The sequence below is a fragment of the Ambystoma mexicanum genome, chromosome 5p (assembly GCF_040938575.1).
Source record: "Ambystoma mexicanum isolate Mex_15411 chromosome 5p, UKY_AmexF1_1, whole genome shotgun sequence".
Taxonomy (NCBI): Eukaryota; Metazoa; Chordata; class Amphibia; order Caudata; family Ambystomatidae; genus Ambystoma; species Ambystoma mexicanum.
In genome coordinates this window covers 241,846,131-241,872,164 of record NC_090930.1, presented here as the reverse complement: position 1 = coordinate 241,872,164, position 26,034 = coordinate 241,846,131, and the positions used below count along the sequence as shown (strand labels likewise).

Below are 26,034 nucleotides of genomic sequence, written 5' to 3'. Positions count from 1 at the left end.
CTCACTGATGAGGCCCAACAAGGCTAAAACACGTGTATGGGGTTGCTGTAGGTACTCTTGTTCAGAGAGGAACTGCCAAAGCATTTCGGTGCTGGGCTACCCATGTGGGGGGGACAAAGACTGATATGCAAATTGTTATTTCCCATCTGTGAAAGTTACAGTGAGCAAAAAGCGTGTGCTGCAAACTTTCATCTCAGAACAGGTTATCATGCCATGTTCTTTCTGGAGAGGAGCGCCTGCTACCTTTTTTGATGGATACATGGGTTTGAAATAGGGTATTACATCAAGTGCAGCGAACATTATTGAATGAGACTTATCAGTGCAAATGAAGGTCATTTCAGAAACACATTTTTATTTGCATTTAAGCTAAACCCTGTTTCCAGGCAGTAAATGGGTACCCTCTTTACCTGTGATAGCACAAACGCAACACTCCAGCTTGATTGACAGCTGCCAAAGCCGAACCAACAGTGCTGCAGATGATCAAAGATACCGCCATGGCCCTATTGGGTCTCAATCTCTTCATTATCATTGGCATCATGGAAGACAAAGACGCACAGCGAGCTCCGATTATAGCCTTCTCTCTTGCCGTCAGCCATGTCAGAAGAACTTTCCCTGGCACCGCTTGGTTTTTCAGGTGGAGTCTTCTTTCCCCTCCTCCCCTTACTTTCTTGTATGCACTTCCTCTATCAGAATTGTCCTTGACCTAGTATGATAGCAACCTGGTCTGTCTCCTCCCCCGTCCCCTTGCTTGTTCCCCCCCAGCACTATCTGAAATGTCATCAGGCCTAGTACGATAGTCGCTTGTTTGTTCCTCCCCTACCCCTTCTGCACCCCTCTCCCTCACCTTTTGTTTTTCTCCGGCTCTACCATAAATGTCGTCAGGCCTAGTACGGTAGTCGTCTGTCTGTTTCCATTTCCTTCTCATCTATTTCTTAGCTCTTGCGCTATCTGAAATGTCGTCAGCCCAAGTGAGATAGTTAATTTCACATCCTTACTGTTCATGGCCTGTAAGAATATCATTGTATTTTCCCTTGTTCCCTCCCTTGCCTTGAAGCCCTTTGAAACACATTGTGTATAGGCGCTATATTAATAAACTATCATATCATATCATAGTATTGTCTTTTGCCCTACACTCATGTTTGTGACACACAGAAACATATGCATAGTTCTTTTCGATGGGTGATGATAGGTGCTAAAAATAATTCCAGTCCCATGTCAGTGAATGGGCAGCGATCAAGAGGTCAGTGTTGATACTGAGCGGCGATCCTTAGTCAACTCATATCAGATGTTCACTGGTATCATGTGCAGTGGATCTAGAACTTTCATCTAAACAATGCCACCGCTGTGAGCTTAGTGATGGTGTTGGTGCTGCCAGGGCCTTCACCAGGCCCTTTTTTTTTGCCCTTGCAAAAAAACAAAAACCTTGAATGGATGTGGATTGTGCATCTGTGAACATCCTTGGCACAAGGCTTCCAATCCCTTGTTGTTAAATGAGCACATTTCATATTCTTGTTCATGCAGAAATGTATCACCACGTGTTCCCAATAACTCGGAGGAGGATAAAACCTCCCCATCTGTCAGATGGAGACCCAGCTGCTGCTGGTTGATTGTATCCTTCTGCATGTCTTCTGAAGTAGCACCTAGAAGCAGGTTCTTTTCAAGCAAGGAACTACTTCAACTCTGTTTAGAACACAATCGTAGCATCGGCTCATGCACCCGGCTTTCATTCCACAGCTGCACAACCATCTCCATTCCTTGATTACTGCGGGGTCAAAGCATGGCTCCGTTTGAATAGTACTCTCACTTTTAGTCAGCAGCCCCACGAAAGGGGAATGTTACCCTTCCTACCTCATGGGGTAGACATGTACATACACTACCCTAAAGGAGGGTTGTGTTCAGCTTTGGGTATGGCGGTTGTGCGGTATGAAGAATGGGTTAATAGTCCTGAAGAAATGGGCCTACACTCTAAAGTAGTTCTATCCTACATTAAAAATGCATTTATTTATTATACAGGTCTTCAATACACCATAACAAAGTATTTGAGGGTTTGTAAAAACGAACAATTACAAGCAATTCTGATGAAATCCCCATTTACTGCGACACATATAGCGTAACATACAGGTGGATCCGTTCACACGGTTCACACACCTATTGGAACATGAGTAGAGACCGCACTGGTCACCATTCCTGTCTATTCTCATACAATTGCCCTAGATAGGCCTGGCGACCCCTATGATAGCAATGGAAGACCCAGACCCATATTGGCACACACTGTGCAATCCAGTGACAAACGGTGAGTGTGCAGACCTCACCTTCTACTTCTGCCATGTTAAGATCAGGCAAACCTCATGTTCAATAGGGCAACAGCAGAACTGTAGAAGCAGCAGTGTCAATGTAGGCAGAACAACATACTTGTAGCAGCTGTACAAGGTCCTCCTCAATGATCAATCACCCGTGCTCTTTGAGCGCTTACAGATGTACTTCCTCTGACACTCATGCGCTAGCGCGTGTATCCATGTTCTCACATGCTGAAAATGGCAGCTCCTGGAACAGTTGCTGCCTGGATACCTGGGTCAGGTTGCACAGGAAGCTCCTCTTTTATTGCTGTATGCGGGGACAGCCTAGGCCCTATTCAGGGATTTCCCAGCAATACCCCTACTTCCACGATCTGGTACGTTCTAATCAAAACCTCGGAGTTCTGTGTGCTTTACAAATGCAAAAATAAATAAATAAATAAAAAACAGTTTCCTCGCATTCTTGCTGCCTTTCTTCCCCCAGCAAGGGTCGGCGAAATAATGAACACAAATCAGAAATCCACAGGCTAATGAATACATGTCATCAGTATGTTAAGTCAACCATTGTTCATGAGGCCAACTACTACTTATTCCAGTTTAATCCATGAGTATTAAAATTAATAATAATAGTAGGCAAAGCAGAGCGATGTCTGAAAATAACAAGAGCCTAAAGCATTAGTGGGGAGACTGGATTTTAACAGGTCTCTTAGTTACACAATTCCCTCAAAGTTATATGTGAGGCAAACAGAATCTCAAAAACATTTTAGTGTTCATACCTGCGTTCTTAGTTGGTGATGGCCATCAACAGCTGGCCGGCCTGAGACAAAGCAAGTCAGAGCAGGCAAAGAGCTGTGCGAGTACTGAGGGCTGTTAATGGCCATCAACGCCCGCAAACGCGGATATAAACAGTATTTGTTTCCGGAGAGCTGCTAACATTTCGTGTTTTTTTTTTTTTTTCCGGAAGTTGAGCGTGCATGTGTGTGTCCTTTCATGAAAGGGAAGCTTTGCCCAAAGCAAGTTGACCATCATAAATGCAACATGTTCTCTGGAAGTAGTCCCTTGTGAGGAAAGCGGGATGCGGGATGCGGTCCATGGACTGGGAATACCGTGCCTGGATGGAGGAGCTGTGGTGGAGGTGGCATGTGGGACTATATCACAGGTAATGCGGGGTAGCCAGCCGTCCCTCTGAATGTGGGCTTTGATTGTGCCTTTGAATCTTGTGTTGTGTGGTGGCGGCTGATTTGCTACCCCTCCACATTGGGTTCAAATGAGGACTATGTATTGTCTGTTGTGGAATCCTACAGGATTTCAATTTATGATGGAGCGGTACATGTGCTATTTCCAACACATAAATGACCCTGACACTGGTGTATGTGTGTGTGTGTGATATATGTGTACCTAAAATAGTCTGGTTTTAGAGCCTCCCGAATAAGAAGAGGTTCAGGGGTATATTTAGGCATACATACGGTATTCAAAGGAACATGTCAGTTTAAAGGGATGTTGGGGTTCCTCAGACCCTAAACCCTTTCTAAGGTACACATAACTCTGAGGTATACGAGTGTCCTAGGATGTCGTATAGGTTTTCCACAGTGTACATGGTTTGCGTAGATCTGTGGATGTTTCTGGCTATGAGGTCTCTGGTATTAAGCGCGTTACAATGTCGGTGCCCCACTGTTTAACCTGTATCATGATTACTTCTCCCACCGGCCACTAGCCTGCTAATGAACTTAACAACTGCCAGCATTTCTTCTCCAGATTAGCTGACTAACAGAATTCAAGAAGATCTTGCAAATTCTGGTCAGCTTCATCTTTGGAGAAGAATAGATGGACATATCTGGACCTCCGTTTAATATGGTGACCATATACTTACACGATTTATGGTTTGCTAAATTTGCATTTCAGATGACAAGTAGAAACTAGCCTACATTCTACACAACTTACAAGAGTATACACAAATTACCTCTTGCACAGTCCGGCCCAAGGAATCCTGGGAAACAGTGGCAGTGCCCAGAAATGCACTCTCCATTCCCGTTGCAGTTAGTAGAACAGTCATCCATAATTTCTATAAAAATAACAATGTAAATAAATATTAACATTATGTTGCATTTCAGATTTCATGAAATGCCCTATTACATATCAAACAAACTCTAATCATGGTGCCTCAACAAAAACATATTCCAAAATTTGATTTGTGGTTGACGCCTTCAGTTTGATCAATTCAGACACAGAGTGCCATCTCTTCACTGGTTTGTGTTAGCAACGCAAAGCACAGTTACAAACACTGTATCCGTCACTACTTTGCAGTGGTCGAAGTGTACGAAAAGAAGTAGTGGAACTATGCTCCCGGCTGTCCTGTCCCTGCTCCCCACAAACCCCATTGCCACAACCCCTCCCACACACAATACACCCCTCCAAACACTTGCACCTGCTGTTTAAGGGAACGTTCAGTGTAATGCACTGAAAGTGAAGGTTTCAACTTCTTCCTACACTTTTATTTTAAAACAAAACCATTCCGGAATGGTTTCTTTTTAAAATAAAAGTATAGGAGCTGTACAAGGTCATTAAAAAAAGTATAGGAGCACTGCTCCCAACCGCTCCGGCTCACTTCAACCACTGCTACTCTGGCATATTTGCAGGTAGGCCACTCAGGAATGAAATTTCACCAAAATGCCAGGGGTAGCGGAAGTGATATCACATGGCCTTTGACCTCCAATGACATCACAGGAAGTGATGTCATTTGATCCCCACCGCAAAGGAGCATCACAGGAAGTTATGGAACATGACCTTTCACCCCTTGACAAAACAGGACATGGCATCACATAGCAAGTACACTACAAAAAATATGGTTACGATATCACTATAATGCGATATACATTTCATACAAGAATGGATCACCATATTTATTGTTAATATCAGTTTGTAGCGATCCATATTACCAAATTACTTTGAATACAAGCAGACGTCCAAGGCCAAAGGATAAAGTTTTATTTGTTAGCACTTAGGCTTAAGCGCTTTATGTAGAACACATATACATACAATATTACCCAACCTATGTTGGTACACATTTGTCAACATCAGAAGGATGAAAGGCTGAGTTGAGGTGTTCAAGAACAGACTAAATCAGTGACTCACCCTCTGAAGTGTGCCTGAAATAAACCTTTATTGAGTCTAGCAATTATTGTATAGAATTCTTGAAAGACAAATTATTTGTTATTCCTATTGTTTTTAATTAGGGTCACTGCTCAAAGTGTTACACTGTGGAACCCCCTAATTTTTTAAGAGGCCTGAACACGTAAGCCAGCCACTCCAGAAACAAAGAGCCACATGGCGCTGTCCACAGTCCAGGAGCTTACATTGAAAAAAAAGGAGTATCAAGGGAGACCACAGGGGTAGCAAGGGTGACCTCAGGTGTTGCAACTGCAAACCCTGGTGATCCCCAAATGATGTCCCTGCGGCCATTCCTCCCATGCCAGAGATTGATGCCCAAAACCTTTCCTAAAGGACCAAAGCAATCCATGGGAACTCTTCCCCCATGGCATCATATGGTTCTTTTTTCTTCATACAATTTCCTCGGGAGGATATGCTCCCCTGCAACATGCATGTTATTGAAGAGTCACCTTAATACGTATCTCGGCATTCCCCTCACTGCACTCTAATGTATATTTTATTTGCGTCTGTTAATTCGCTAATACTAACTTAAATTATAAAACGCTTCTGTGAATCAGGCCCTTCCTGTTTGGGCCTAATTCATGGAACGTTTTGCGTGGAGCAGAGTGACTTTGCACTGCGAACACACACGTTCCACCGGGCCTAATGCAGAGGGGTGCAAAGCGCATTTTTGCAAAGCAAAGTCACTATGCCCTGCAAAGGTACTCTTTGCACCGCGCTAAATGGGCCTATTTCCCAATAAAGCACTAAGGGCCTCATTCCGAGATTGGTGGTAGTCATGGCGCTATTTGTGCCATGACTGCCACCAATAACGGGTCCGGCACCGGTATAGTTCAATGGGGAGTTGTCCAGTCAAAGGATCGAAAATAAAGGATCGAATGACCTTTTGCTCGAATGCAAAAGGATCGGAAAAAAAAGGATACATTTTTATTTATTTATTTATATATATATATTTTTAGTTTGGGTTGGTAAAAAAAGTGTTTTTAATAAAGAAAACAGGGGGTTAGGGGGGAACCCCCCCATAGAAGAAAAAAAAAATGATCCTTTTTTTCAGTCCTTTGACTGCTGAACAAAAGGCATTCGATCCTTTTGTTTTCGAAACTATGACCTACAACCCAATGGGGACTTACCGGTGTAGTCCGACCTTTGCGGGACCGGTAAGTCCCCATTGAAAAAGCCATTTCCCATTTGAGCCCCTATACTGCTCAATGGGAATGGGGAGGGCACAAATATCGGGCTCGCGAATGTGAAGCACCGTTATTTGCACCCTGGTCCCTTAATGGGTCCCGTCCAGCCGTTACTGGAGGGACCCGCTAAGGGACCTTGTAGTAGAGCGGTAAGGGATTACCGGCACCAGTCTCCTTACCGGTGCCCGGTATCCCTTACTGCCAACATTGGAATGAGGGCCAAAGTTTGTGCGACTTAGTGGTTTCGTTGTCAATTAGGCCCATTTAAATGTTAAGAGTACTTTTTCAGTGCAAAATGCCTTTGCTCCGTAAAAATGACACTTTGCATGGCTCTGTGAATAAAGCCCGGTTCTAGGTGTTTGTTGGCACTGCGCTAAACGTTCTGTGAGTAGGCCCTTTGTCTACGAGCCTTAGGCTTTCTAATCTGCGCATGCCTGGAATTTATTTGCAAGGCCGTCTCCCTGCCAATCATCATCTAACAACCAGCAGCATACTCTTGAGAGGGCATGCAAGCAGTTCGGCGTTAGCATCAATTAGCATTTTTAATAGGTACGATAATTTGCTATTTACACTACATAGCTTGAGGGACTGTTATTTGCCAACTGCAGCCTTGGATGTGAAAGTACACATATTAAGCCAGTGTCGTAAACAAAATTTAAAGCAACACACTCAGTACGTATTTATCAAACCACTTTTTATTCAGAACAAGCAATGCCAAGTGGTGTGGCCCGTTTGACGTGTGTAAACAGACCTTTGCATTTTGCTGAACAAGCATAATTAACTCTTCTTCGCTTAAACAACACGTGGTTGAGGAAAATTAGTTCTCATTTCATCAGTTCATGTTCATTTGAATAACCGTTTAAAAAAAAGTAGGAAAACGACTCAGACATTATGTTGAAAGGACATGAGCTTAAAAGTGCCAACCTGGAAATGGTTCAGGTCAGAGGGCACTGCAGCAATACTTTGCAGCAAAGCCTCAACAACGGTTTGTTCTTCAAGAGACTATTCATTTCAAATGACCACATGAGGAGCATGGGTTGTAACGGGAGGATAACTCAGCGGCAACGTGCTCGCCTTGGAAGCAAGACAACACGGAGCAACACAAGTTCTATCCCCGGGTCTGCGCTTAGAAACCTCTGGTTCTTAAGCACGCCATAAATAACCTATCATATCATATCAGTGGCACTATTTGAACAAAGTAACGCTGCGAACACTGAGGGCACTTTTCTTAAAGTGGGAAATAACATGGCCAGTGATTCATTTGATGAGATAAGAGACAGCCTTCCTAGTGGTCCTCCGCGTGTGCCTGTACTCCGTCCGCCACACAGTACGATCTCAGAGGGCCGGAAAGAATTTTAACGTGGCAGATCTTTCATCCAGGGGTTAGGGGCCATGAGGTACCCTATGTTAACTTGGTCAGCTGCCAGTAGATGGGGATAAGATGGTGAGCAGGAACATGTGTTGCAGGTAGAAGTAGAGCACTGAGGTGACAAAGCTGAGAAGGTGGATTTGAGACAACCACAAAATGGATGGAAGAAGTATAAGAGAGCGCAAAGGCTTCTATGCACTATGTCCACTGGTGTTTCAGTCATGAAGATTAAACAGACAGAAAGTGAATGGTGTCCCTTCCAGACATCTATATTGATTGTATAGGCAGAGGGCAAAAGGGGAACCCAACCATTCTATATAGCCTACGGTAAAGGCCAGGGCAATAGGATAACTAAAATGCCTGGCAATGGGCACTTAGCCTACACGGTCACTATCTTAGTTTCTTGAGCATGTCAACAGTACCAGGGTGGCATCTTGGTGCTTCTCCATGCAGAAGAAGGGTCTCAGGTAATATTATCCCCACCAATAATATCGCCATATATATGGTTGTGGGGTAAGGCCATAGGAAATATTAGTGGGGATAATTTATGTAGCAATTAGGACCAGGGGCTGCAGGGGTGTCCCCCGCTCCATTAAAAAAAGTTATGGGGGTTGTGGGGATGTCCCCCACAGGTTCCATAGCTTAATATTGCAGCAAAAATATGGCAATATTTTTGTATGGCGATATTTGTGCGGGGATATTAACACCTGGAACCAGAAGTGGAATATTCATCCTGGGCATTATGATAAAGCAAGTGACTCTGAAAGGCTTGATTGGGGGGGACTCTTTTGAGTAGGAAGTCTTGACTGGCAATCTGGGTAGACTTGATGGGGAGAATCAGGGTCCTCGGGTGCAGAGGACAATCAGCTGCATGATGTGTTGGGAGGCTCACTTGGGGTCTTTACCACTTAAAACTATCTTTCATCCTGACGATGAAAAGGCTGAGAAACAGCAATGCCAGGGCAAGGGCCATTGCACCCCAAAAGTCGCTGGGTGCCAGGTAAAGAAGCTCCACTGAACTGGAGATCTCTTCTAAATTTTCCACACCAGGGAAATAGATGCAACCATCTATAGAAACTCGCAAATTAAGTGCTATGCAATCAGATCGATATGAATATGGAGATGTGGCGTCCAGCGGGTACACACGTAGAACGCCACACCTCCATAAGCATATGGAAGATGGGAGTTAACGCACCTTGTAAAAGAATAGGACTTCAATATGAATATTCCAATGTAAACAACATGCACAAAATGTGGTCTATATGCAGTGGTTGAAGTGTACGAAAAGAAGTAGTGGAACTAGGTTAGCTGTGGGCCTGCACCTGCTCCCCACAAACCCCCTCATTCACCACGCCCCCTCCCACACACAGTACACACTGCCCAAAAGATGCACCTGCTTTTTAAGGGAAGGTTCAGTGCATTGCACTGAAAGTCAAGTTTCAACTTCTTCCCACACTTTTAATTTTAAAATGGAACCATTCCGGAACGGTTTCTTTTTAAAAATCAAATTATAGGAACAGTAAAACTTAATTAAAAAATGTAGAGGAGCACCGCTCCCAGCTGCTTCCGCTCACTTCGACCAATGACCATATGAGAAGTAACGTGAACCTAACAGATTATACATTTCGGATTGGACTGGACGAATAGAAGAGACAGAATAATTACAAGTAGATTGTCCCTTAATGTGGGGTCCAAGGTGCTTACCCACAGGAAAGGGAGGAGAATTAGATTTCGAGTTGTGCCCCGATCTTCATAATTACAGATTAGGAACGTCGATCTGAAATTGGCCACGCAATAGTTTTTTGGGAAAAATCCCTGAAAAAGACCTGATGTTTTCGGCTCAAAACAAGTGTTGGCTACCATCTTAAAACTACATTTTCACCACAAGATAATGAGTTTTTGTTGACAATGGATGTGAAGTTACTAGATATTCTAGGGTGTAGACCTCTGGTCGGATAGCACTTCATGTGCACGTTTCTTTTGGCTAACCTTGGGCTAGGGTCACCTTCTATGACCAGTTCAGGCTGAAACACCCTCCACTACCAGGTTTTCTTAAAATACAGTCCTTAGCTCGATGGAGTATTAGCCCCAAATCCTTCAATGTAAAGAAACTCGGCCATCCCGATTAATTGGTCATGTTAGTAGGCAAGGTCAGAGTTCTTCCAGCAGGGGTTGTTCTGTTCCTCAGAGACCTCCGTGGCCATCGATGCGATGGCCTTCATGATCAATGTTTTTATCACAGCTCTAAAATGAATCAGTGGAGTAGTGGGTTAACTCTCCCTTTATAGTTTGGACACTTCTGTAATGAAATGTGTTCTCCTTGGATTCTAGCAGTGGCTTGGCTTAATTTCTCAACACACCACACCATTCTAATTTGATAGAATATTGTTTTCCCTTTGTGTCTGTCCAGCATCAACTATGAAGGATGTTAGTACACTGACAAAAAGGTGCTGGAGGCAATTGAGAAGTAAACATGGGCATTTAGAAATTACCAGGATCATTTTGTTGTATCGGCGATTATTAATTACTAGTGCACTATTTCTAACTCTGTTATTTATTTTGGGTAGAATTGGAGGTACAAATAACAAACTTTGTATCATTAAGTCCATATCCATGTGGGCTTCTAAACGGAGATTACATGAAATAAATCGTCCATGTTTTTTCATCAGGCACATTGGAAAGTGAATTGTAAAATTTACCAAATCTTTGGTCTTATATATACTAAAGCAACATCCTTTTTAAGCAAGCAGCGTCATCATGATGTTTGTCAGGATTCTTCCAGCAGAAATGACAGGGACAAAAATAAATTGCCAATTTAGTTTTACCATAGCTTTTGGCTTAGCAGTCATTTGAATTAATATACATTCTCTGAGTAGTTGCAATAGTGCCAATTAATATGGGCCAATTTATATAACATATATTTTGTATGCGTAAGTGCACTCTGTGATCACAATCATTTTGAGGTACCACAACTGGAAGGGATATGAGGAGAAGGGCTGGCTTCACAGATCAGATAAGTAGCAGGTAAAAGATGGAGTCAGTCAAACTCCACACAGAGCCAGGATGCTCATTATAAGGGTTCATAAAAATAAGGGGCCAGTTCTACCCGAACACAGCAGAAGCAGACTAGTCCCGGCAATGGAACAGGTCAATAACTATACCACAAGAACTCTAATGCAGTGGACCAGTGGGGAGGGGAACATTGACAGCATTGTGGAGAAGAGATACCCAGGAATGGGCATTTCAGAGCGCCGGAGAAATGAGACCTAAGACCCCCTAAGATCATAGAGATTGTATATTCTGTGAGGGTGGTCCTGTTCCATAGTCTGGCTCAAGCAGATCTAATGCTCCTGCCATGGAGCATTATTTTTTTGGGAAACCAGACCACTTTAGACCAGGAAGAGGATGTTTCCAGGCACCTGGCTGGGCAGACCTGGGCAGCATGTGTGGAAGGTAGATTAAACCCCTCTGACCTCTACACGTCTGGTGGATGATACAGGGGGCTTTCAATGTGATATGAGCCTCAGCAGGTAACCAGTGGAGGTATTTCAGAGTTGGCAGTGTCCAAGACGCTTCTGATTGACTTGAAGATGGCAAATTATGTGCCCAGAGAGACCCACATAAAAGCTATTAAAGTAGTCCAACCTCAAGAGGACCAAGGCTCTGGAAAAGTCCTCTTTATGAGGGAAGTTGAGGAAAGTATGAATACACTTGAGGAGGTACAGTTTGAAATTAGATGTGTGAATTTGAGGGTCAAAAAGAGGATACACAGAATTAACACCCAGATTCCTTGCCGAAGGGGCCATGGTGTCAGCGTGGCCTATAAGAAGAAACCAAGGAAAAGGGAATGAAGGGCCAGAGCAGAGCCCACATACATAACGTTGGTACTGGATGCCTTGAGACACAGACTCTTTTCACAGGTCCTGGCCTAAACCTGAGAGAGACACGGCAAGATCAGGTTATAGGCGGAAGACGTTGTGTCAGCAAATCCGAATGCAATCTGCATGAGAAGGACATCCCGGCGACAGAACAACAATAAAGTGCAGATTAGGTGCCATTTATGTGTTAAAGATCAAGATAAGGAGAGGATGGAGCACTGGACATGTCCAGAGATGGAGATTGTAAACAGTAAAAGCAAATGTCCTGAAGAGACCTGAACTTCTCTGTCCTGAGGAACGGTCGAGGTCCACTTGAGGGCAGAGTTTTCAATGCCTGTGGTGTCTTCCAGGCATTTAAGCAGATTGGAGTGGCTGATTGTGAGACAGGCAGAAGCGGGAGCAACAGGATGACACAGGGACACTCATTGGCAAGCGACTGCAGGAGTTATTTCTCTTAGAAAGGCTGCTTCCTGAGGGATTGCCATTCAGTCCACCATAATTTACAGGTGAAGGACGTGAGGGGGCGATGGCCGGCACTTTACAAATGAACGGAGTAATAGCTGTGGGTAGGTATTTAGCAGAGCCAGCTGGGTTGTCAGGAGCTTTCTAAGAAGATGCCAGAGGGGCGACCGGGAGCACGGTTACAGTGTCTACATTGGTCTACATTGTGCTGGATGAGCAAGGTAAGAGTTACTATGCAATCATTATCTCTGCTGCATGCATGGTGTTAGAACAAGTAACTATCTTGAAGGAAGACAGCCAAGTGGAGTGGCTTAAGGGCATGGAAAGAAGAGATGGAACCATGGCTTTAGATTGTGCTGCACTGGAGGCCGAGATGAGTACCCACTTTAAATGGAAGAAGGCAGGTGGGTTATCTGTAAGAGCCACATTGTGCTCCCGCTCGCACCTATTTATCTGCGGCTCAACCTACATCTAGGTGGCTCACACGGCCGGCTTGAGGCACACATGTGAAGGCACACAGAATATACATATAGGATGTACAAGGGGTAGAACTGTGTTTCACCTCCCTATGGCCAATTGATGAAACAGCCTTATCTTGGATTGTTCACCATTTGGAAGGGATGTATGCACTGGGAGTGCCTGGGGTGCACAGCACACATTTTCATAAGTGCACCTTTTGTTCTGTTGCACATCAAAAACAGTTTATAAATGTTGTTAGAGCTTTTTGTATCTGAAGATATTAGGCAGAGGACACAAAAGCTTCTTTTTCGAGGGTTACCTGTCCCAAATACCCCAAAATATTTATCCCAATAAGACATGAATATCAATCGGGTCTTCCTCACCCAAAAAGATATGGACAGCCCGAATGCATATTAATCACGACTGTTTCTTTCCACTCAAAGAACTTGACATTGGAACAACTTTCGGCAAGATCTATTACATAAAAAAATACTGCAAGATATTCCACTAACATCACGGACGTTAAGGGTTAACACAATCTTTGACATTGGAGGTCACCCACTTCCATCTGCAACAATATAAGAATACTAGACTCCAACAAATTGCATAGCACGTGACTCCTGAAAGACTCAGCAAGGTTATGTTATGTTAACAAGATTTGTAGCGCGCACATCCACCCAAGGGCTTCTTGGCACGAGGAGAGAGCACAACCAAACGAAAGCCTCTGTACAGAAACAATGTAAACGGCCTAAAAAAGACGGGTTTTAGGCCGAAGGGGACTTCGATCTTACAAGTGGGCCTTCTTAACTCCACCTCTGCCTTTCTGTCTTATCACTACTGTCCTCCCTTGACCCCACCCATCCATTCTTCCCCCCCAAAGCACCCTAGAAGTGATTCGTGTTGCTGCCTGGGTGGTGTGTTACAAATGACGTGTACAACAGAAATAAATGAAACAAAATATATGTGCTAGTATGACTTCCTGCAGCGCGCGCACCAGCGGGGGAGTGAGTAAACCCCCTGTCACGCGCATCATACACTGAGTCTTTATTTCCCAGCACTCTATGTTTTATTTACAAAATGAAAACAATTGAGAAGCTAAGCATTGAGATATTGACCCCTTTCCTCCATTTACTCTCTAGAATATGAATATCTGTGTTCCTAACTCCTGCTCCTGTGGGGGCCACTAGTTGCTCTCCCCCCTGAAGAACCCTGCAAACAATGGCATATCAGCCCAAGGCACTCGATTTGTTTTGAGTGAAAATGCACATTAGAATGCTAATAATATCATGGAATTGGCATGGTAATTGCTGATCTTTGGCTTGCGTTATGCAGTAAGCCACCTTCACTCTGCTAGGCTGAGCAGTAACACATACACTTGTGTACATGTCACAGGCTTACACACAACGCAAAGCAAGCCTTCATCTGTGCTTGTTATATGTACGAGCTGCAGAGCTCTTACAGGACAGATGTCAGAATTGTGACAAAAGGCAGCATTATTCCAGCAGGTTTTCCTGACCTCCAAATGAATGTAAATTGCTGTGTGCAATATTGGACTGAAGATGAGACGTATAAACCATCAGTTTAGCGTAAATCTACACCAGTGAGCCACGAGGCAAATGTAAACAGGGTCCTTCTTAAGATGTCGAAGTGTTCGTTCTTTTTTACCCCGTTTTGTTTTAAAGTTGGAAGTAAAATGATTTTTCGCAGAGCCAAAAAGTAATTATTTCCCATGTGGGGGTATAATTTAGAGGAGCAAATAAATGTCCACTCTAAAACACATATACATGTTTGTTACCCATACTTCTTTGCACTCAGTCATTCAGGTAAACTCCTCTTCAGTTCAGGAAGTAATGATATTAGGGAGCCTCTCAGTTGCCCTGTTCTCCTTCAAGCTATGCGGGTGTAAGCAGGAGGCAGGGTTCCCCTAGCCCGCTCTTTCCTACTGTTGTTGCGAGTATATATACACAATTGTTTATGTTGTACAGGGTTTAAAGTTGTAAAATTCATGTCGCTAAATGACAGCTTATCACTAGAGCTGAATGGTAAGGTCCTGGTCTTCACTGCAGCTCTGTTTCCTCAGCCCCAGTAGCTCGATAATCACTCCCTCATTACCCAGAGGTGGGTTGCACCTGGCGTCCAATAGAGCACTTGTTTGTTTGTTTGTTTGTTTAGATTTGATTTGCATTAGATTCTGAAATCTAAACAGTATATTGGCTACCAAGATGGGCAGGAGGCTGCTTTGGGACACACACGAGATAAAACATGCTACCCTGAATATGCAAAACAAAATAATACAAGAATCCACAGTACTTTCTTCACGTTGGACCAATTAATGATTGCCTGTGTTTCTGCATATTAGAATGCATTCATTTGAAGTGCACAACGCCAAGGTACCAAGGTGAGCTGTGTATCTGTTTCCTCGTTCCTTCATTCCTGGTCTTTCCTTTCACAAATCATTGCTTGCAGATGCGCAAAACCAACCGATGCAAATGAAGGTAATGAGGACTCTGAGGCCTACAATTCCTAGAATGCATTCATCTGTATAATGAACCCTCAGAACTGTTATGTTCGGTTAATAGAACTTGTATAGCACAGACCTACACCAAAAAAGGCACCATGGTGCTCAACCTAAACTGAGAGAAGAGCAACAAAGGACCAAGAAGATATAAAAAAGTAGGGTCTTGAGTTGCTGTCGAAACATCAAGTGAGCTCTAGTCGCGCGTAGAATGCGCAGCAATTTATTCCACAGATCCGTCGCTGTCACAGAGAAGGCACGTCCTCCCATTCGCGAGTGTTTGTAGCTCGGTACATGAATGAGGTGTTCATGCTCTGATCTTAGAGATCGAGTGGGGGTATGGGTGGCTGTATAAGGACGGAATTTCTCTTGAGCTGAAAAAGGTGTTTACAGTTAACAAGCATCCATCATTGCATCCTTAATATTACACGTGCATCAATCACTCTTACGTGTGCAAATTGCACTTCTCTGTTTTTTTGTGAATCATGCATATCACATGCTGCCTAATAGATGCATGTGCTTCAAAAAGAAAACAAGCACCATTATAAGTTCCTGCAGGCTAAAGGGGGATTGGCTAACAATCTGGGCCTGGATGGAGGTGTTGCTGATAGAATAGAGGCCACCTGCAACTCTGCAAGTCTGCAAACCTTGGGATAATCTAGGACACCACACGTGTCCCCAGGGAGAACAGTGCGATCAGTACATGATGCAGAAGGTGGGCCAATTTATTTAACCCACGTTAGACTAGAACGCATACAGTTAATGATCTGAGAAACTAGCCGGGGAAGTACCACACAACTCCAATGATGATTATTAATGAGAATTTCTCAACTAATTCCCTTAATAATATGCTGAACATTTTCCTCCTGGCCTCCAGAAGAAAAGCTGCTTAATTTATAATTTGAAGCTCGTTGCTGGATTAATTTCTTGAGAACAAGAGTAATAGTAATAAATTAGGAACACGGCCCTTGCCTGGTACCTTCATTAGGTATAGCGTTCTCAGTTTGATTATCCGTCGGCGGCCTGCAACGGTCTTCTAAGTATGATCCCCTATAAATATTAACTTTACACGTCGACTGTCCCTATATTGAATGCATACTTTAATCTGTGTTCCTTTGAGACTGAATGCTAATTAAGATTCCATTAAAAGCAGTGTGCATAGGGTTGCACTCCGACGATCAATGCCTTGAAAAGTTCCCCAAACTTTATATTTTCTTAACAGTTTTCATTAAGAAATTAACTATGTTTCAACTTAATCAGGGGAATGTCATGTTATCCAAATGAAAAATGCACTTTATTTTAATGTATTTTTCTAAAGCAAACAGGAAGTGATCAATCCTAATAGGAATGTACCTTTGGTGTAAACAATAAAGCCCTTCCACCCTCCGGACAGTTTTAGATCCAACATTCAAGCACTGGTCCTATCCCACCTGGATCAGACAATGCCCTCCTCAAAGGCATCCCGTCATCCTCCCTTGTGCCCCTGAGACATGTCCTACACACGTCTGCATGCCTCATTAAGAATCTACACAGATACAACCACATCTCCCCGGACATCAACGCCCTTCACTGGCTCCCACTGCATACACAAATCATCTTCAATTCTTGCTGCATCATCTATGAGGCAGTCACCCTCAAGTCCCCCAGCTACCTCGTGGAGAAACTCAGCACCTCCAGCAGAGAGTGCAGCACCAGAAGCCAGGACACGTGCAGACTTGCAATCTGTCACTGCAAAAAGGAATCTCTGCCTACACCCCAAGACTATGGAACCTCCTCTTCATGAGCATCAGACTTGCCCCACACTTCTACAATTCATAAAAATAATTCAAGACCCACCTCTTCAAACAGTCTCTCCTGCTCATCATCTAGGCCATCACTCTGCCCCCTGCACCACCTGACTCACTAGACAGCATCTGCCCCTCTCCTCCCTGCCACCCTGTACAGCTGTACCCCCCTCCTCTGTGCCCTTGTGTCTCCTAACCCCTGCTGTAAAGCTGTTTTGTTGTTACCTCTGAAAAGCACTCCGTTATGCATCTATGCTGTTGTATACCCCTGTAAAGTGCTCTGTTGTGTATCTGTATTGCTGTATAACACACTGCATTGCTTCTCAAATCTAGGTCTGTGCTCAATAAATTCACTATAATATATTAATAATAATAATAATATTAATAATAAAAATAATAATAAAGTATAATAGTGGGTTAGTTTCACTTAGGCCAGGAAAATAGAAGCATAACCTCAGGTACATGAACATGGTTTGGTTCAGGAAATCAAGCAACATTAAAAGCTGAACAGCAGTGCTGCATGAAGAAAAGATTCAGAGTGCAAAGAGCAATGTAACAGAAGTGAGATGGCCCTTGAAAGGTACACTCATTGTTCATGTAGAAACAATAGAGAAGGAAAAGGGTTGAAGTGAAGCACAACATCATTAGGAGATTGCGCTAAAGGGAACACTGCTCAAAGGTTGCAAGGGAGCGAGGTAGGTGCTGGACGTTTCTAGCACATGAGGTGGGAAGAGGTGACATCATGAAGAAGATTGGGAAATGGTAAAGAAAACCCACAGAAGCATATAGAGTGGGTGGCAATGAATGAAGTGGGTTGAAATAGGAGCGAAAAGGGAGAGAAAAAGAAGAGAAAAGACAATCTCTTTCAAGAGGCGATCTTAGTGAAAGGGCTCTTATGTAATCCTGACTGAAGGGCCATCTGGCTGGAATGTGTTCAAGAGTGGTAGATGCATGGGAGTCAGTGCTGGCTGGCAGCTGTGCAAGGAATTTGGTAAAGAACATGGCTAGGGAAGATTGGGATTTGAATAAGGGGTGCTGAGGCATGCGGAGCTGCAGGAAAAAAAAATATTGTGGATGGTGAAGGCATCATGAAGTAGAGACAGACAACAGGTTCAAGTTTGGTTCAAAATCATTTTTATTAACTTAAAAATCAGGATGGAGTAAGGCCTAACTTGCCCTAATCGAAGGTGGGATTTCCTGACCTAAGGAAAACTAAGGATAGTCTGTGTCAGGAATTCCAACTCAAAGATCGGTCCTGGTCCATAATGTATACTTGCCCTCACAAATAACTGTATATAATGTGTAGGGATGTCAGCATCAACATTAATAGTGTTCAAAATAAAGTTCAGAGCTTCTTACAGCTCTTGGCTGGTAATCAGCTTCCCCTTCAAAATAGTTCACAAGATACAGTGTATTTCCCCAAGAGTTCAAAATCTTCCAGCTCTCTCAAAACAATACAGTTCCTTCCTTGGGACTCTTCCAAGCTCTTTTGGATATTGGTTCCTTTCACTAGCTCACATAGGCAGTTCAATATCTTGATTTCAAAAGCCCATAAAAGGGTGTTGCAAAACCTATTTATTGATGGATACTTTCAATGTCTTCTTCATACAGGGCTCTCGGTCTAGGCACAGTTGACAGACCAAACGGTACACCCATCACAGGTCACACAACCAATACCCCTTTCTTTCAACACTCTACTTCCATGCAGGGTCCTCTCAGTCTAGGCGCAGTTGTTCGACCACACAGTCCGCCCATTAAAGGTCATGCAACCGAGCCCCCTTTCCTGGTTTCTCCTGGCTCTAAACAATGCTTCCGCATAACATGCATACAACTCTGTGTATGCTTGGATTTGCTATTTCATCATTTATTGGATATGTATAAGGCACTTGTACAGCAAGACAGTGTTTCAAAGAGCCACAAGGCACAAGGGAAGGGAACAAGTGAGCGAAAAACAATAAAAATGACAACAAATAAATGGAAAGGAATAACAGTTCAACTAGACCTTGTTAAATGTGGTGTGTGCAAGTGCAGTGAAAAGAAAAAGGGGTACTAGCGGGTGGCAGTAAGTGCAATTAGGGTCCCCTAGGGGAAGAAGTGCCCGAGGTGCCCATTGGGGAGGCAACAGGTAAGTGCATGGGCAGAGACATCCCAGGCGAGGGAGGTCTACTGCCCAACAGGTAAGTGCAGGATGGAGGCAAAAAACCATGTGGCAGGTGGGTGTGGGCCCAGAGTGCAGTGCAGGTGGGGGGTGCTGGTGGCAATTGGGCAGAAGGACAGGGCTCAAGTGGACTTATGAGGGATCAGGCCATCAATCTCAGTGTCAGAGGGGATGGTTAGCACAGGGGGGGGGCTTGAGTTGTTTGCAGAACTTTAGGTGGTCCGGTTCAACACGGAGAGAGAGAGGGAGACTGTTCCAAAGGAGGAAGCCGACTGAGGAGAAAGATGTGCCCCCGGCTCTCTTCTTGGAAAAGCATTTGATCAGCAGAGAGTTGGAGCCAGAAGATCGAAGGGATCTGGAAGGAGAGGTAAGAGAATTACAGGTAGCATGTTCCCAGGCCCCAGACAGCTTTGTGGATGATGCAAAGGGTCTTGAATTTGCTTCCGCTTTCTCTTCCTCTCCCCTGCTGATGCACTTGACTGCTCTGTGCACTGATTACCTGGTCACCCTCTGAACTCAGGCTCATGCATGTCCAGTTGCCCTCGCACTGCCTCCGGGCTCCCCAGCACTTAAGGGTCTGTATCTCCAACCCTACAGTTCCTTTTCTCTGCACTCATGTGCCACACGCTGGCTGCACTTCTGAGTTAACTGTACTTCCCCCTTCCCCTCCACCCTGGCACTTCTCCACGTCTTTCTTCGCTGCACTTGCATGATCTGAATGACACAAGGCCCCTCCTTGTCTTGACGCTCCTAGACACAGGCGCGTTATAAATACCACATCATACCATATCATATCCTTGCAGCAACCGCGAGCCAGTGAAGATATTTTAGAGCTGGAGAAATACCGTCCCAGGGCTTGAGGCCAAAGATAAGTCTCACAGCCCTATTCTTGATTAGTTGAAGAGTATGGAGTGAAGAAAGAGGCAGATTGAGGAGAGGCTGTTGCAGTAATCTAGCCTGAAGAGGACCAGAGCACTTGAGGCATTGAGCTTCTAGGGGAAGGTGAGGAAAGGGAGAATGCCTCTAAGGAGGTGAAGTTGAAAGTAAGCCTTCTTGGTAAGGTCCAAGATGTGAGGAGTAAAGGAGAGAGAGGAGTCAAAGATGACCCCATGGATTCTGGCCTCTGTGGAAGCTGAGGGAGGTGAACCCACAGAGGGTAGTCAGAGTACGGGAGGGAAACAGGGAACAGGGCTCCCAATAGGAAGGATCTTGGTCTTACAAAGAGGGGTGCTTGAAGAAGAGTTGTTTGTGATCTGTGTAACACTGGAAATTAAGAGAGAATGCAGATATCAGGTTAGCAAGAGGTTAAATGTAGATGTTGAAACACAACATGTAGAGAGAGAGAGGTGGAGGAGGAGAAGGAGCCAAGGAGCACCTGGGAAGGGTGGCCACTGAGGAAGGATGTCAACCAATCCAGTGCCCAGTCTGAGATACTAACAGTATCTCAGAGCCACTTTATGAGGATAGAATGGTTGACCATATCAAAGGTGGAAGAGAGGTCGAGGAGGATGAGAATAGCAGGAGAGTTAGAATCAACATTTGCCAGCAGTTCTTCACAGATTTTCAGGAGAGCAGTTTTCATGTCTCTGGATGCTGAGAATCCTTGTTTCTCAAGTAATACAGTTCCTTGTATTGTGGCTATTGCCAGTGCTTGGTTTCTCATAACTTACCCTTATGGGTTGTATCTTGACTTTACCAATACTTGTGTTTCATAAAATACAGTTTGTGGTATCTGTTAATTTCAACACCATTCTTTCACTCCACTTCCGCATGCTCAAAAGTAGCTTTTGCTCCGCTCGGCATTTTAAAGTATTTATAATGATTTTCGTTTGTTTGTTACACAAATGTATGTGTAATCCCTCTGTGCGTTAATCAATAAAGTCTTTCAATGTGTTTGTTATTCAAAAGTGCTTGCAATTGTTCTGTACAATATTCGAAAGCCCTTGTAAAGGTTTTCATTCCGTTTGGTATTCAAAAGCATGCTTATCGTATATTTGCCTGCCAGCCCAGTATTCCCAAACTCACCAGTCAGAGTTTATGGCATTGCAAGGTCTCTGCCGCAAAGGGTCTTTGGCATCCGTTGCATTACCTCGTCTTCCTATGCCAGCTGCTCTTCATGGCGTTGCTCCCCAGCGATTCTCCACCTGCAAGTCAGGATCCTTGTGACTGTTTCGCTCGAGCACACCGGTCTCCCTTTTGCAGACTGCTACCTGCTTCCAGCACACCTTGGCTTCACTTCCTGCTGCATAATCTCTGCATCTGCACATGGGTCTCAAGCACCACTCTTTACACACCGCCGACCTGGGGTTACTTTCCCAACTGTTGCCTCTGGTTCCACTGCTGACTTCATTTCTTTTTAGATTCCGACTTTAAAGTTCATGCCTCCTTGATTATTCCAAAAAGGACTAGACCACTCACCACGAAAGCAGTCGTCCTGCTTTACTCTTGCTGTGCTCCTCCTCATCTCAGTACCTTGTTCGGGTCAAAAGGTGTCTGCATTAATAAAATGAGGATTTGTTGGTCATGTTATTCTCTTCTTCGACCCAGTAGCCTACTGGTGAATTTTGGGGAAGGTTTTAAGGGAAGAACAGGGAAAAGGTTGATAAAAGCCTGTACATGCTTGAGGGATGGAGGCTTCATTGTGAAAGGCAAATGGGGGATACCATGTCTCACCTAAGGACATCCTCTCCTCACTTCCCAAGTTTCCTCCACCCGGGTGATCCTCCCTCGCATATCCACCCCCAGGGTTGGGATCAAAAAGTGATGGCCTTTCCCTGGCCAACCAAGAGGAGGATTCCGACGGAGAAGAAGTGAAGACGCCCTCAGGTTCCTCAGAAATCCCTCTTGCAGGATAATTGAAAAGATGTCAGATTGGACACAAAGCAATACTTCCTTGACATTTATGGTACAAAAAGGTTAACGAAGGAAGACTCATTCTACATTTTTGAGTCAGATCTTGTCTCTTTGGTGCAGGTTTTATTTGGCATAATGAGCCATCCAATTATACGTGAGAAAGGAGGATCACAGAAGGCTGAAATCCAAATGTTTTTATATTGCTGTAATAACAAATGAATGCAGGGGCGGGTGACTTAGGGTTCTAACAAATCATACGTGCTGTGAGTACCATTCAAAGTACATGTTGATTTGCACATGTGCTTTATATATGATGTTTTAATGCTTTGGTGCCTATGTACAAGAAGTGATGTAACACAATTTCCTTCTGAAGATAACCTATATGAAGTGTGTAACTGAATGAAAAGTGTGTAACAGTTTTTATTGCATCTAGAGCCTGTCCTTTTGCGTCCAGGTGTAAATGCAGTACTAAGTCTGATTGTGCATAGCTGAAGTCCTGAAGCAAAATAGTAAAGTTATCAAACAGGAAGAGACAAGAGACCTCTCCCTACATTTCTAAGACTCTGCTACATGCATGGGATCCCATGTCAACTGACTGACACCCATGGAAACACATGGAAATGTAGGAACATATGTCCCATGCATTAATGATGATCAAGGTTTGTGAGACATATGACTGAACAGGACAATGAAGGTCAAAAGAGTTGGGTGGACGATCACTCACCGATTGCAGTGGTTAACACGAAGACCTGCTCCATCTTCTTGCCATCATTGTACACAGCGAGGTGCCAGGCGCCCTGATCCATGTACTCGATGAACCCAGTCTCTTGTAGGGATGCCAAGATGAGACTCCGTGGGGCGTGCTGCGGGTCATCGGGATTCCGGGGCTCTGATTTTATCATCTGCTTGCCATCCATCAGTTTCACAAAATCAAACTGAAAACAGAAAAGGCATCCTGTTTTATTGCCTTCTCAATAATAGAGACGCACCCTTTTGTACAGTATATTCTTTATTTGGCAATTGACAACCTCAAACAACTACTTTGTTGATTTGGCCCTGTATAATGGCATGCTAAAATAGCATACAACAACATACTTTGAACCATGAATCTCTTATTTGTTTCATGAAATAATGACTAGTGAAATCTTAACAGTTACACCAATCAAGGCTGTTAAGTGTATTTAGGAAAATAACACTTTTGTGTTTCTAATTTATCATCATTGCTGCTGCAGGTTTGTAGTTGTATTTTATTAAACCAATATTATTACCTTTAGTGAGCGGTTGCCAAACAGGCAGGTGTGATTATCAGGATGGTGTAAGACGCCTGACTTTCTACCAGCCCTGATATCATACTGGCTCCACACACTACACATATGCACATACAAAATACTTGCAAAGACTGGGGAAACATTGGTTACCTATTGACCAGACACCACAATGACAATACACCTGTGCACACCTGCACTGAAGGAAATACCACTTATCCAGACCCCCCAGTGCCCAGATACTGCACTATAAAATAGTATACAAGCATGTTTGGGGGTAAATAAGAGTGGACCCAACAACATCTCTGCTTGATTTGGCTAAGTAAAGACAACAGTAACTTTCAGCAAAACATACACAAGATATACGTGGTAAAGCTCAGAAAACCAACCCGGCACATCAGTGAGGTGTTTCAATGTGGCCGCAAGCCCTTTGCCATCAGTCTTTCGGTTATTAGGGGGCTTGGGTAAGGCCAAGAAAGGAAGACCAGAGAGGTATGGTCCCACTGTGTCTTTTCCATTTGTTCAGAGATAGCCTACCCTGCTTCACCCAGTATACATAGGTTATGTAATTGTATGTATATGTTCTTTGATGATACTCTTTCTTCAGTGCATTCTCCACCAAATGTCAACTACACACTTTTGCCTGAACTGCCCCGTCTTTCTGAGAAGAGATGAGACATGGCCATGGCAATGCAGCACCTGAAACACTCCTTTTCCTGCCCAGCGGGTATATGCCCCATCTTCACTAGCATGGCCATCTTTCAGGGGATGTTTTAGGCAAGATTGCTCACTCTTCTCTTTCATCCAGAGAACCTTCAGATGTGCCTACCTCGTCTTCCTCATCTTGCTCCCCATCGCCTATCAGTACCCCTCAGCAGCCGAGTAGTGCCCAATCGTGGGCTAATAGGGGAAAATAGAGAACGTATGTAAAGCAAAAAAAAAACAGATCCTGTGATAATGATTGAACAATGGTGGCAACGCGATAGAATAATATTGGCTCGATGGGGAATAGCTACTCAGTAGCATATAAGGAGTGGAAGTAGCCTAAACATACACATTCATGCATAGCGTGACTGATGCGATTTAAGTATTCTATGCAGCTAAGCTGGGCTATGCCAATATTGCCAACAGGACATTGGCAGGCAGTGCACTATGCACTCACATACTGTCGTGGAAGTGCAAGCTTGAAGATATTGATTTGCATAGTGCAAATTAATACGGTCATGATATTCAAGAATACTTACAATTTAAAATCCTCTGCCACCATTTCCCACCGAGCACCCCAGATTGGTACAGACCCAAGCCATGGCGAGACGGAGGCGCGAGAGAAGGAGTGATCCAGATACTGCGCTCCCAGTGGCACAGGTAGTGGCATAGAGAGAGAGAGAGAGAGAGAGAGAGAGAGAGAGAGAGAGAGAGAAAGAAAGAGAGGGGCAGAGAGAGAGAGAGAAAGTGAGAGAGGCAGAGGGAGGGAGAGAGAGAGACGGAAAGGGCCAGCACACGCTCAGGGAACAGGAAGTCCAAAGCTGCACCTCTGCATATCAGCCACCAAGGTTTATGGAGCTGAATTAAAGGAAAGACCAGCGTATATCAACCAAAGCGAATGGTGGGATGTAACAAAGGCATACCCCTAAAATCCTCTGTGATATGTTAGTAAGAAACATATAGTATTGGCCTACTCTAAAATCATGGAAAAACTTTGAAACTCGCTCCAAGGGTGTTTCTACAATCCAGGATCTCCTTACGTACCAGAAAAGGCTAAATCCCCCTGAGGTGATACTCCCAGGAGACTAATCTGAGTAGTACCCACCATGCTTTACTTCCTTGTGCCCTATATAATAAATACACCACCACGTTATTTGCCATGTACACTGAGTAACATTGATTTGCTGTAAATATTCCCCGATGCTCAGTCAGAACTTTACAGTGTGTTACCCTAATGGCCAATGTAAATTGGGATAAACGGCTCCTATGTAACACAACTTGAACTTGCGGCATGCAGAGTTGGACTCTGCCCTCTCTGGAAACACTACTCTATACTTACCTCCGGAATCATAGCCAAAGATTGTCTACTTGGTACCCACTATGAGATGATCCTCCTGCCCATGTTCCTTCTCCTTGACAAAGTTACTGCACACTGACCACTGATGGAAATATCAGTCCACACTAGAATGCCTCCGGGCGACCGTGCTATAACTCCAAATACAAAATTCACCATTACAAAGATATTGGCAAAATGTCACCGCCACCAAGACAGTGCACCAGGCACAATGGATGAATGTGCAAAAATGCCTACCGGATGATCCAACAAAGGACCCCAAAAAATATTAAACTTCTACCCATACAAGCACTATACGTAGACCAGTAGACCATTGAAGCCACCCTATTTTGGCAGTCTAGCTAAACCCTAACAGACTTAAATCAAGAAAACATTACACTACTACAACCAACTTATGAAACTGACATGCTGTTGAGGAGCAGGTCGATGCATTATCCCTAATTCCCACTCCCTCACTGCCATCATAATGGAACAGCAAGAGAATGGCCCTATATGCGACTCCATGTGTGATGCTATACCGCATCGAGTGTACGAGAGCCAATTTGCACTCAGACAACTATACTGAACGTATCCTTTCACTGAA

General features: G+C 44.1%; 1 protein-coding gene across 4 annotated transcripts in view; it reads right to left on the bottom strand.

The window, feature by feature from the left end:
* The window catches only part of TENM1 (teneurin transmembrane protein 1), a 2,006,416-nt gene that overhangs the window by 788,992 nt on the left and 1,191,390 nt on the right, over positions 1 to 26,034 (bottom strand). For all 4 annotated transcript variants that reach the window (XM_069612654.1, XM_069612656.1, XM_069612655.1 and 1 more), the window contains 2 exons: positions 22,852 to 23,062; positions 4,255 to 4,356 (listed from right to left, as the gene is read on the bottom strand). In XM_069612654.1, coding sequence (XP_069468755.1) covers positions 4,255 to 4,356; positions 22,852 to 23,062 — 313 coding nt within the window. The remainder of the gene's footprint in view (positions 1 to 4,254; positions 4,357 to 22,851; positions 23,063 to 26,034) is intronic.